The 12,922-nt window shown below is 36.7% G+C and overlaps 1 protein-coding gene across 3 annotated transcripts in view; it reads left to right on the forward strand.

Moving 5' to 3' along the window:
- ralgapa2 (Ral GTPase activating protein catalytic subunit alpha 2) overlaps positions 1 to 12,922 on the forward strand; it is a 249,957-nt gene that overhangs the window by 112,282 nt on the left and 124,753 nt on the right. For all 3 annotated transcript variants that reach the window (XM_079833687.1, XM_079833685.1, XM_079833686.1), the window contains exons 16-17: positions 2,692 to 2,865; positions 11,612 to 11,722. In XM_079833687.1, coding sequence (XP_079689813.1) covers positions 2,692 to 2,865; positions 11,612 to 11,722 — 285 coding nt within the window. The remainder of the gene's footprint in view (positions 1 to 2,691; positions 2,866 to 11,611; positions 11,723 to 12,922) is intronic.

Below are 12,922 nucleotides of genomic sequence, written 5' to 3' on the forward strand. Positions count from 1 at the left end.
CACTTTCAAAAACATTTAAACATTTAAATTATTCCAAACTTTTGACTGGTAGTGTGTATAAATTGTTGAACTATTAGAAGTGGGCATAGATCATTTTTTTTAATCTAGATTAAAATGGCTCATTTGAATTCTGCCGAAGGCATTCAGAATATGTTTGCTCGTAAGTGATCGTTTGTCTTTTTGTAGTTTGAATAATAAATAACTTCTGTCCCTTTAAGACCTGACGCACGCATGCACGTACTTTATTACGGTATGTGTGTGTGTGCTTCAGATGCGAGCGTGAAATCTGCGGGAATTAGTAGAATTAACGTTATGTGCAACAACCCTGTGCGAAATTCAGACCGGTCACACCAACACGAACACGCTGTCATGAGGGAAAAATGTTCAGAGGGTTAAACGGACTGAATGAGAGGAGGCGGGTGCGTGTCAACTCGCTGTCGGTCGGAGAGGAGAGCGCAGCTGATATCGATACTGTAGAAAATGAGTATCGTATTGTTTCAGATATTTCAGTATCGATACATAGCGAAATATCAATATTTTTGACAACACTAGTAGGCATACACACTGGTTCGAAGACTCGTTCTCTCGCCCCTACAGTGCAATTCGGCTAGGTATACATCCGCGCTAAAATATCAAGGTGAAAGTCATCATAGCTTGCGTAGTATAGACCCAGCTCCCAAACCAACTTTGAGAATAGATTAACGCAATATTTTTTTTATCGCCCGATAAGATTCTCACGTTAACGCAGCACGTTAACACCGATAACGGCCCACCACTATAAACTATATAACATGCTTTCATGTAGTTTTAATGATTACCTTTGTCTTCAACTTAAGTTCTACTTTTAGTTTAAACATGCTTTCGTGATTTGTGCAAATCCTGATAGTGCGTTTTGTTTTTTAACACATTGCTGAAAGTCATAGAGCGATTGTGAGATACATTAGACTTCACTTACACACTTTTATGGTGAAATTGCTTCTTTTTTCAAGTTAATTCCTAATTATTTTGACCATAAATAATGCACTGTCATTCTGCAAAAATAGACACGAAAATTGTGCGATGTCACATTGCGACAGCATGCAGTGTAAATGCTCTGACCTATTAACCCTCTGGTCCTCTTCGGTCAAAACTTTTACGTTTTGAAATGTTAAATTTTTTTGCCTTATCGGAATGGGATGACACTTGGTGACTTTTGTTGCATTAGCTATGTGAACACACAAACAAATCAAGGAGATGATTCGGATATGTAAAGTAAAAAAAAAATAGTAACACTTGTCTCCTTCGTGGTCAAAAATGACCGACATAGGAAATGAATGGGAAATGTGCAAAAATACGAAAACTCAGAGAAACTTTTGGTGGTACAAACTACAAATCAGCCATTGTGCAGAAAAAAAGTGCACTGCAATGAAGGGGTGACACTCTAAAATGTCAAGAGTGCAAATTATACACACACGCACACGCACACAAACACACACACACACACACATAGAAATGAACAGGTAAGACTGCAACAGCAAATTTTGAGAATATGCTAAATAAAATCAATAAAAGAAAAAAACAAAAACAAAAGTGAATCTCTCGCTCAAATGCACACACACACACACACACACACACACACACACACAGAGAGAGAGAGAGAGAGAGAGAGAGAGTGAGAGAGAGAGAGAGAGAGAGAGAGAAATTAACAGGCAAGACTGCATTTATTGGGAAAAAAAAAGCTATAGCCTACTGATGGTTACACGACATTACATGTTTTAATTTTTTTTAACTGCTCCAGAAGGCGCTATTCTCACTTCAAAAAATGGATTTTAAAGGCCTGCACTCTATTGTAATGTGAAATGTTGCATTTTTGGGGAAAAAAATTAATATTAAATATTAATTCTAATGGAAAAAATTGCTCATTAAAATTGTATAATTATTGCATAGTACCATAGAATCCCTTCAAAATTCTAAATAATAATCAAAAAATATTATTGAACAAAAATATATTACATTGGTTTTCCTGAAAAAAAAGGGACATTTTAAGGCTTCGGTCACTTTTGACCGCGAAGGAGACAAGTGTGACCCCTAAACGAAGAGGACCAGAGGGTTAACATGGTCACTGAAAATATATGCTTTTCTTATGCTTAGTTTTGACAATGTATTGCATAAAATATGTTGATATTGTTGTATTTCCTCTAAAATGGCTTTTAAGGCACAGGCTTTTCTTTTGGGTAATCTATTCTTATTTTTCTAAACAATTCTGTCTTTTACTCAGAAATTTGTCAGAAAAAAATGGATTATGAACACCATTTCATGTTGACTTTGTGAACAAATATAGTTTGACTCATTTGCAGACGATATCTGAGGTTTGAATCATATACATTATTATTACCGTAATTAAAATAATAGAGAGAGAGAGAGAGAGAGAGAGAGAGAGTGTGTGTGTGTTCATGTTTTTCTATCCCGGTGGGGAATCGTGTAACCGTGGGCACCTAAATTGAGGTCCCCATAAGGAAACAAGCTTATAAATCATACAGAATTAGTTTTTTTTTTTAAATGTATAAATGCAGAACGTTTTGTGTGATGGGTAGGTTTAGGTGTAGGATTAGTGTGGTGTGTGTGTGTGTGTGTGGTCCTAGTAAATCAAAATGTCCCCCCAAAGATGGCAAAATCTGAAATCCAACGTGTGTGTGTGTGTGTGTGTTTCAGGAGTGATGCAGGACTCCCAGAAGTCTACAGATACAGCGCGGTCTTTCTCGTTGAGCTGGAGGAACACTGGAGAGCAGGGCGGCTCTCAGGAGCCCATGAGGTTCCGCAGTGCCACCACCACTGGAGCTCCTGCAGTGGAGAAAGCTCGCAACAACGTCAGGCAGAAAGCTTCAGGTCAGGACTCATGAGCACAGACTGTCTCAGATGTCTGCATGGTGGTTTGCTTACAACTTTTGGCATAATTCCATGTAGGGCTTTTATTTTAATTTTAAATTGAAATATTTTCCTTTTTTTATCATTTAAATATTTCTGTTGTACATTTTAATGGTTAAATAATTTAATAATTCTGTGATCAAAGAGCATGTCAAATTAAGCATGAAAATACAATTTAACAGCAATTTATTAAACATTTAACAAACATGAGATGTTTAGGGCCCTGTTATGTTCTATGTCCCAAATTCCGTTTTAATGGTTTAATTAAATGTAAGTGATCAAAACAGAGTTTTTTATATAATAATAGGGCCCTAATGTTTTTCTGGATTTGTGATTAAATGCAAATGTATTATCAAAAACTGTGGTAAACAAGTGTGAGGCATAAAACATTAGCAATTTAGTTAACCCTTTAAAATGTAATCTAGTTATTATTATTATTATTTTGGCAAACAAAATGCAGCACAACAGAGGTTTACTGTTCAAATTAAAACATGGAAGAACATTTTTATATTCCTAAAAAAATAAGTTCCTTAAAGTTTTACAAAAAAATGTATTATTACTTTAACATATTAATATATTTCATTTTATCACAATTTCTTCAAGCTTTATTATGTGTTGGTGACAAACCTGCGTCGCTCATTTACACAAAAACACAGAATATGCAGACTTCATATTTAAACAAATAGTGTTTTTGTAGTTTTATATTTCACAGACACTAGTCCAAATCACAATTTGATGACGTGTTCAGCCCTGCTTTTGAATCATTTATACAAAATTTGCCATATTACGTGACATTCCGCGTTATACTGTAAATTGCATTTGTATGGCTGGATTCTGCGATTCTGTTCGCGTTTACAGCATTGCGGAAATCATAGTGCCCTAAAGATGACATTGGGCAAGGAGCTTCACTGGGACAGAGGAATTTTTCTCTTGCTGTTACCATGTATAGAACAATTGCAACTGAAGACATGTGATCCAAGACACACACACACACACACAGATCAACCCCTGATTAGATTGCAAGTCTCTCTCAAACATGAATTTTCTGTCTCTTTGTCTCCTTACATGGACATGCGCAGAAACATTTTCCATTGACTGTCTCCTGGTTTGGAGATGATTGTATCTCTTTATGGTGGAGAGCTTGTTGAGTTTGGAGCAGATGCGTTTGAGACTGAAGGATGCCTCTCACACACGCCGCCCCCAGAAACATCCTCGATTGTGTGTGTGTGTGTGCACATGAAACGGCGTGGCTTTAAATTCCCTCCTTTTCTTTTGCCTAATTGGATTTCTCCTACATTGTTCTTCAAACAGTCCAGCGTCCTCTCCTGCTCGTTAGGAGAGCCGCCTCATCAAACTGACTGCCTGTTTTTGATAGTTTCATTAAGAGCGTAATTAATGCTCATTAATATGCATAATAGGTAACTCAGCAAAAGCGATGTAATCTAGAAAGAAAAGGCAGTAATTAAAGCCTACCGTAGAGGGAATAATAAAGCCCTCCGCTTTCACGGCTCTTCTCCAGACGTGACATGGAGTGGCCAAAAAACACAATGCTAATATTTTGTCTTATCTGAGCTGGCAGAGCAACCTTGAAATAATGTGCTTCATATTTCCGGCTCGGGGATTGAGTATCAAAGGACGGCGTGAGCCGAATGAGAGCACAGTTAGAAATCCTCAAAGTGTGTCCTCTGTTTGACTTCAGCTTAAAAATAACAGCACTGGTTGGTGAAAATGCTCTTTGCAGATCAGAACACTTACAGCATTAATTCAGGCTGCGCTTTGATGTGATGCTTTCACAGAGTCATGGAACAGAATCTATATTTTAGTCTGTGTTTTATTGACGTTCACTTACTGTTTCTCGTACTTTGGCTTATCATTAGAAGAACCCATTGACCCTTCATAGTGCATAAACATGACTGATGATGTGACTTCTTAAGGCTCTAGGAGAGGAATGATGTAGTATTACTTTAAGCAATAAGGCTTACTGGTCACTCATGAAGAAGATTCATTGTGCTTTTGTTCTATTTTCCACTGAGGTAAAAGTTGTTTAGCTGTTTTCTTTAATGGACAGTCTAATTGGTATGTGGTTGTAGACTGTTGAATTTATTGCGTCAGACTGACATTCTTATCCATTAGGGCTGTGACGAGACACTTAGCTCACGAGACGAAAAACGAGATTGTGTTCACGAGATTGTTTTGCACAGTATTTTTAAGAAATCCTCAATGACAAAATTCATGACTGGAAAAATAGTCTGCAGGTGCATTTTGAAGTGCTTTAACTCATCATCTTGTAATGAATGTTACGGATGGGCGATATGGCCTAAAATCCATATTTTGCGATACACATTGCAGCCTCTTGCGATAACAATATATATATCACAATATATAAATGATAATAGAACCATTTCAGAACAGGTTAAATAGACCCTAAGGAAAGCCAAACTGCTAAATGTTTTTTTTTTTTTTTTTTAAAGAAAGAAAGAAACGTTGTATGTAGTTTTGAGAACATTCATTGTGCAAAACTGTAATTATACAACATAATGTTGCAGATAAATAATATTCAAGTATACTAGCTGCAGAGACTTTATCAAAGAAAAAGCAAAAAAAAAAAAAAAACGTCCTGCACGCGCTCCTCCATATAATGGCAGTGAATAGCGACCAGGCTAAAACTTTACAAAACTTTTGCAAAAGTGTCACGCAATGATACAGTGAGACTTGTGCCTATATGGAAAGTGTTCAGGAGGCATACTATAAGGTTTTGCGAGAAAGAAACTGTATTATTCAATCAAAATACAGAGCTCGGCCGTTACTCTGTGCGCATTCCTGTGAGTGCGTGCGAGCCACCAACATTATTTTTTTTGTTCTGCTTGAATGTCCTTGGTTCTTAAATGCCACCAAGATTCAGAGAACAGGAAAAACTGGTGTCTTTTTTGTTAAGCAACAGACACTGTACTGACAATAATGAATTAGGGAAATACTTCCAGTATTAGGCAATTATTTGAGGTGGTAGAACAGATTAGTTGTGTTACCTCTCTTAGCCGGAGCTGTTACCCCACACACTCCACAGAGTATATTTTACTGCTGCTCGTCGGACGGATTCAATTCGAACCAAGTCTTTTTCACCAGCTCCTCCGTTTCGCTTTCAGCCATGTTTACTCAAGATGATGAATACGATGATGCGTTGCAGCCACTTGCAGGTCGTGCCTCTAAAGTTCAAGGGTAGATTGCTTCATCATCATGCATTATCGCGATGAATATTAAAGAATTAAAATCTCTATCGTAGGCCTGTCCTGATAGTCAAAAAATCAATTAATCGCACAATTAAGAAAATGAGATCGATAATTTTTACGGCCCGGATAATTTCCAGCGTCCGTTTTTATATCCATTTTTGCCAAGGGTTACATTATATGATCACGCTCTTATCCATGTAAATGCTTCTAAGCGCGACAAGACACAAGAGAATGTGCTGTATGTCAATGACCTGTCTCTGTGGCTGCGTCTCATGTCAGCTAATCGAGGGACAATCAAACACACACACACACACACACTCGACGCACAGACAGACTCGCGTCAGTCTCTTGCTCACATCGAGTTCTCTTTTGCTCATGAACAAACAATAACAACAACACAGATAATTTTGAGTATTCTCATATTAGGAGTCTTAAATTAGTTAAATAACGTCTTAAATGAACTTAAAGAGTTGTGAGGAAATGAGATGCGCGGGACAGCGCGTCATGTTCGCCAGCGGCTGTTCTTAAAGTGACAGGAGCACTGATGATGCCTGTCATTAATGTTCATCAAAGTACAACGGGAACAGAGAAAATTGTAGCTTTAATGATGATTAATCTATATTACATTTATTATTTATGCAGTTAAGAAAGGTGTTTGATAGCTATTACATTTCTGTATATGTCTAACAGGGAAGGCCATGGGTAAAAATAACATTTATTATAATGCGGTTATGTACAGATTGTTTTAAGTTCACTTAAATTATTTTTTTTAAAGCCTAATAAATGTTGAAATTGGTATCTTTCAGTTATACTGTAATGTAACGTCATTAATGTTTCATAGAGACATCAGTGAGACTGGCCTTCATTCATAAAAACCTGACAATACAACACATATTTGCTGTCAATATGCTGTCAATAAATTGTTTCTACATTCATTTGGAGAGTAACTGAAATTATTACAATATCAAAACATTAAAAAACGTGTTAATCGTGATTAATTACAGAAAAAAATTTGATTAATTAGTTATTTTTTTTAATCGATTCCCAGCACTACCTAAAACACAATCATCCGTTGCAGTTTTCCCAGCTTTTTTTTGTTAACAGACTGAGAGTCCATTGCTTTTTTTGTTTTGGTTGTTTTGTTAATTTATTGTGGATATTTAAAATGCTTTCCATTTTCAGTGTTAAATAGTCTTTAGAAATAAAAGTCTTGATCTTTGAAAAGGTCTACATGCATTATTATGCCATTATCATTATTTTAGATGAAAATGGTCTCAGAACGACAATATTATTGTTTATTGCAATAATTTATTGGCCAATTTATCATCCAGCAAAATTTGTTATTGTGACAGGCCTACTCTATCGTAGGCCAATTTTGTATCGTTTATATTGCAAATTGTTTCTATCGCCCATTACTAATGAATGTCATTTCAGTTCTACTTTCTGAGAATGAATTATCATATGCATTGAAAAAAAAAACAATATACAAGCACTGTAACAAACAAACTCTACTGATTCCACAAATTGAACATAGAAATAAAAAACATATACATAACAAAAATAAATAACAGTTTTTTCATAGTGTTATTAAATGCAAATGTTAAGAGACGTGCAACCATAATCAAATTTCTCTTTCAATATTCAAAGTGCAAACAGAGAGCAAAACAGAGAGCAGAGCTAAGATATGTTTACAACTACACAGCCTAGCCTATATAGCTTTGATATTTGGAGGATGGCTATTGTATGTCGCCTAATTTGCGTGCTTCAAGGAGCTCGCATTTACTTTCGCTTTTGATTTGCGATCGCACGTACTCTGTGAAAAGGGAGTGCCAGTGCTGAGCGTGCATTCTAGATACTCTATCAGGCTCTGTTCGCATGAATCTTCCGCCATGGTCCTGTCAATCATCTCACCTTACTCTCGTCACGTGATCAGTGACCTGTGAACCCTGCTGCACTGTCTGTGTGCGACTACAGACGTTTACAATAGCTTACAATTGAAGAGACCGTTTTCCAACTGAAATAAGGTTTTAATTTCTATTAAAAAAAAGCAAAACGACAGTGGATGGATGTAATGTAAACGTAGCGTAAACATTTCACCCTCACGCGATATCGCAAGACAACTTTTCACTCGACAAGAAATCTCGTCACATTTTAATCTCGTCACACCCCATTATCCACCTTTTCCACTATCTCCAGTGAATGACAGACTGAAGTCATTCTTTTCCAATGGAGTGTAGTATGCAAATAATGTGAATATGTAAATGTAGAATTTTCAGATCCAGGTGCGTTGAAATATTTGAACCTTTGTGGCCGTATGCGACCGACCGACCAGATGTGCTGCATTCTAATCAAAACTAAGAGCATGATGTGGTAATAACTAACTATTAACTACATCTTTTGCCTTAATAAACTCCTAATTACTGCTTATTGATACTTAGTAATGTAGTTGTTAAAGTTAGGCAATGGGCAGGATTAAGGGATGTAGAATATGGCCATGCATAATAAGGCATTAATATGTGCTTTACAAGTACTAAAAAAAACAGCCAATAACCTAGTAATGTGCATGTTAATATGCAACCAGTTAATAGTGGGAACTGGACCCTAAACTAAAGTGTCACCTATTTTTGCACTAAAATGTTAATCTTTTAACACATTTTGTTCATCATGATAATATTCGCACATGAACACAACTAATTAATTTTGAAGCCTAAATTCAATCTCTAGAACTAAAAAGCTAAACATAAGATAAACAAGCTACACCATGGTCACATGACTTCAACGTCACCCCCATTAAGCTTTAACAACTCTTTCAGTCTTCATTTAAAAAATTTTTCCTTGAAAGTTATAGCTAGAATAGTTTGCAAGAGCGTGATTATAAACGCGATGAGGCTGTGAAAGTGACCAGTGTGTGGATGAGTTTACCTGCGATGTGTTTCCCGAAAGCATTGTAAACCATCTGTGGTCGCAAGTTCCGTCATTATCAGCATAGTTCAACGAGTCTGTATTTCCCGAAACCATAGTTCCCACAAACATTCGAAAACAAAACATTCTCGCATAGTTTTTGTTTGCATAACATGTGGACTTAATAAATCCTTATCTTGAGCAAAATAATCAAGCTGACATTAAGTACAATCTATATCTTTCATTTCAAATATAAACAAATTTCATTTATGTCTTTTAGTTTGTCGAGAGGTTTAATGCGCCGTTTTTGAAGAGTGTGTGTGTGTGTGCGTGTGTGCTCTAGTACGTAAGAACGAGCCTATGATCGAATATGGAAATAAATAAAAATAAAAGAGAAATTAACCTAACAAAAATAAATTTCTAACAAAAAATCTAGCATTAATTGCTGCATGACATCATTAACCAACGTGGTTGATCCGCAAATTTGCAGCAATACGTTTTCGAGAAACAGTCATGACTAGCTAGTTGATTTTATATATATTTGTTAAATCACTGATATATTTACTGATGCAATTACTGATGTATTTAATTTCGTAGATTAAAACATATAAACTTAAGATGGTTTTAACCCTATTTCAGATATTTGATCTAAAAAACGATTTACTTTAAGACGATGGAATTAGAAGTTCTAAAATGCTAACTCATGTCCGGGTTTAGCCTACAGAAATATGTCAACCCTTCATCAACCTGTCCACCTTATCCCTGACGAGCCTACTGCGTTTCAAATTATGGGTGGCACTTCCTGTTTGGGGAACTTCCATTCAAAAGACTGAATCAAATCATAAGGTTGCCCTACAAATAAAGCTTATCCGTCAGTTTAAATGAATGAGCTGTCAATTTTCCTTCATGTTTTATTTTCAGATATCATGAGAATAACGTAAAGCTTGGTATTTTATAACAAGAATATCTGTGGCAAGAGCTCTTTTCAGTCGCTGCATTCTTTTCCTCATGCATTCCGCTGTAAAGGTATGAAAAAGAACAACATTTACAGCACATCGTTCTCCCAATTTAATTTACAATATAACCCATTTATAATTCACTGGAATGCACAAAGAATCTCTCGTTTTCTTCTCAAATCCTCACGTCTCTTTCCAGGTTTGTTTTCACAGGTAAATGCAATTTATTATCTTTCAAAATGATGGAAAACACTTTGAAATAGTATCACGCAATGCTGAACATTTGTGATTAAGGCAACGTATCTTACATAATACAGTGATTTACATTTAAACAGTCTGTTATTGCTGTGGAAAGAATCACACTTTTGGGGTTATTTATGGTCTGTTTAACCCAATTTAAAAAAAAAAAAACTTATTATTGCGTTCACAGAGTGAACCTTAAACAGATTGTTTACAGCTTAACGTAAGTTACACCCATAATTAGGAATGTAGGAATAAGGTGTATAGACCTTATGTAGCCCCGCCCCTTTTTAGTGCTGTGCTCGTTGTTTTCTGTCTTCTGGTTTGTATTTCCACAGCATAAAGGTGACATTTGTTATGACATCCGCCTTAAACATTAGTGCTCATGATAACTTTTGTTAACTCGACAATAAGTAAATCCACTTCACCATCTAATTACTCTTCGACAGCAATGCCATAGAAATATACAGAGCTACTAGAAAAACTGAAGTTCGAAGAATTCTGAAGGTGGTTGTGTGCTTGTTTCTCTGGTGCATAAGGTCTATTGGTGTGAGTTTGACACACTTCAACTTTAATACATGTTCTGTCTATTACCACAGCTATAGAATGCAATTGATTTGTCCCCCCCCCCCCTCTCTCTGTTTCTTTCTCTCCCTTGCTCTCTCTTTCCCTGCTTCTGTGGGCAGCTAAGCGAAGTCAATCTATCAGCAACTGTGTGCATCTTTGTGAGGCTTTGCCGGCCACTAAGAGTGTGCCCATGCTGCTCCACACTGTCAGCTCTTTCTTACCTGGTATCTCTCACAACTCTCACTGCTCTCACAGACTCTCAGGTAACTTCCTGTTTCCTCTATCACAGAGCTTTCTTTTCCCGTTTTCCATCTTGCTGTCATCTGCTTTCATTTATGATTTAGCGAAAAAAGGCAGATGATCCATTGTATGCATGTTTTTATAAGGACACTGATTCTTTTCATTCCAGACCACCAAATGAAGTGCTGAGAGCACTGATGGAAACACTTAATTCATGCTTTATTCACGGGTTTCAAGGTGTCTCCTTAAGCTTATGGGGCTTGTAGTAACTTTAATGTGTTTGCAAATGCATGCAAACTGTGCAGCCAGTGAGTTTGAAAGCACATGAAAATCTGCAAATAATACGATGCAACTCTTTATTTCCATCAGTGTGCAAATACAAAGACCAAAAAAAAAAAGCTTTCCATTAGTGCCCTCAGAACTGCCTGTAGCAAACTTCAATTAATTTTTTTTCCCTGTTAGTATGAAAATAAATAGAATGGACAATAAATAGAGTTTGTGTGTGTGTGTGCTCTAATAAGCATGGCGATTGTATCAGGTGAAGTATTGCTGACAGTGTGTCTGTTTGTCTGCTAGACGTGGAGGAGTGTCAGCTGTCAGAATGTGAGATGGCGGATGCAGACAGTCCTCTGCCCCGCAGCAGTAGCACCTCTGACATCACACAGCAGATCAACGACACCTTCCCAGGTACCAACACAATCACACAAACCACACATATTAATATACTGACAGCTCAAGGGATTTACAGAAAGTAAAACACCTTTGCATTGTACCTGAACATAAACTTTATTATATCTCTAAGGCAGTAATATACTATTATAATACATATATTACTATTGTGATACAACTACACTATAAAAAAGGGGACCCATTTTGTTGTCTCAACTACTATGTGCTAACATTTAAAGGTCCTGTGTTTTTGAAGCTTTGATTGTGTTTACAGTGTGCAATATAACATGTGTTCATGTTTCGCGTGTAAAAAAACAGTATTTTTCACACAATTTACCTATCTGTATACCGCTGTTTTCACTGTCCTAAAAACGGCTTGAGGATTTCCTTATTCTATGAAGTCCCTCCTTTAGAAATACGTAACGAGTTCTGATTGTGCCAGCGGTTCCCGTGTTGTGATTCGACAGCAGCTTAGCACACGCTGCCCAAAAAGGTCACGCCTCTTACCATAACGGGGAGATGTATGCGCTCAATGTTATTGTAAACATGTCTATATTACCATATCAATTTGAGCCACAAAGGTGATTTGACTCCGGGATGAAAATAACAGCGTCTGGACGACATGGCGACAAACGCAACACTTCCTCTTCTCCACGTGGGAGAGCAACAAGACCACGCCCCCTTTTTTGCGTATTCTTGTGGGCGGAGGTTAGTCGACAAACTGTTCTACTGATGTCATTAAAGCAGGATGTACATGGATGTAGTCCAAACCGGCCGTTCGCTGTAGGCTTTGAAAGGGAACTTCTGTTAAATAAAATATCTCGCTTGGCATTGAACTTTGAGCTTTATAATTTTACAGGTATTATTTATGCTCTAACAGCAACATTACACACTAACTAAAGTTTGAAAAATGGGATCACGAAGAACAGGACCTTTAAATTAATATGTCAATACATTTGATACAATGCACTTATTGTGTACATACATACATGTTTTTACATTGTACTTACATTTAAAAAATTACCTGCATGTAATTATATCTGTAATTAATTGATGTAGTTACATTTATTATTACACTGTTGACCCTACCCTTAAACTTACCCATACCCCCACACCTGTGACTAACTTTACCCGTATCCCACCTCAATATCAGCAAAAGTGTTTTGCAATACAATTTGAACACAGGCGATGCGTTTTGCAGTAGCGCCATCATATCTG

Source organism: Gobio gobio (assembly GCF_949357685.1).
Source record: "Gobio gobio genome assembly, chromosome: 13".
NCBI lineage: Eukaryota > Metazoa > Chordata > Actinopteri > Cypriniformes > Gobionidae > Gobio > Gobio gobio.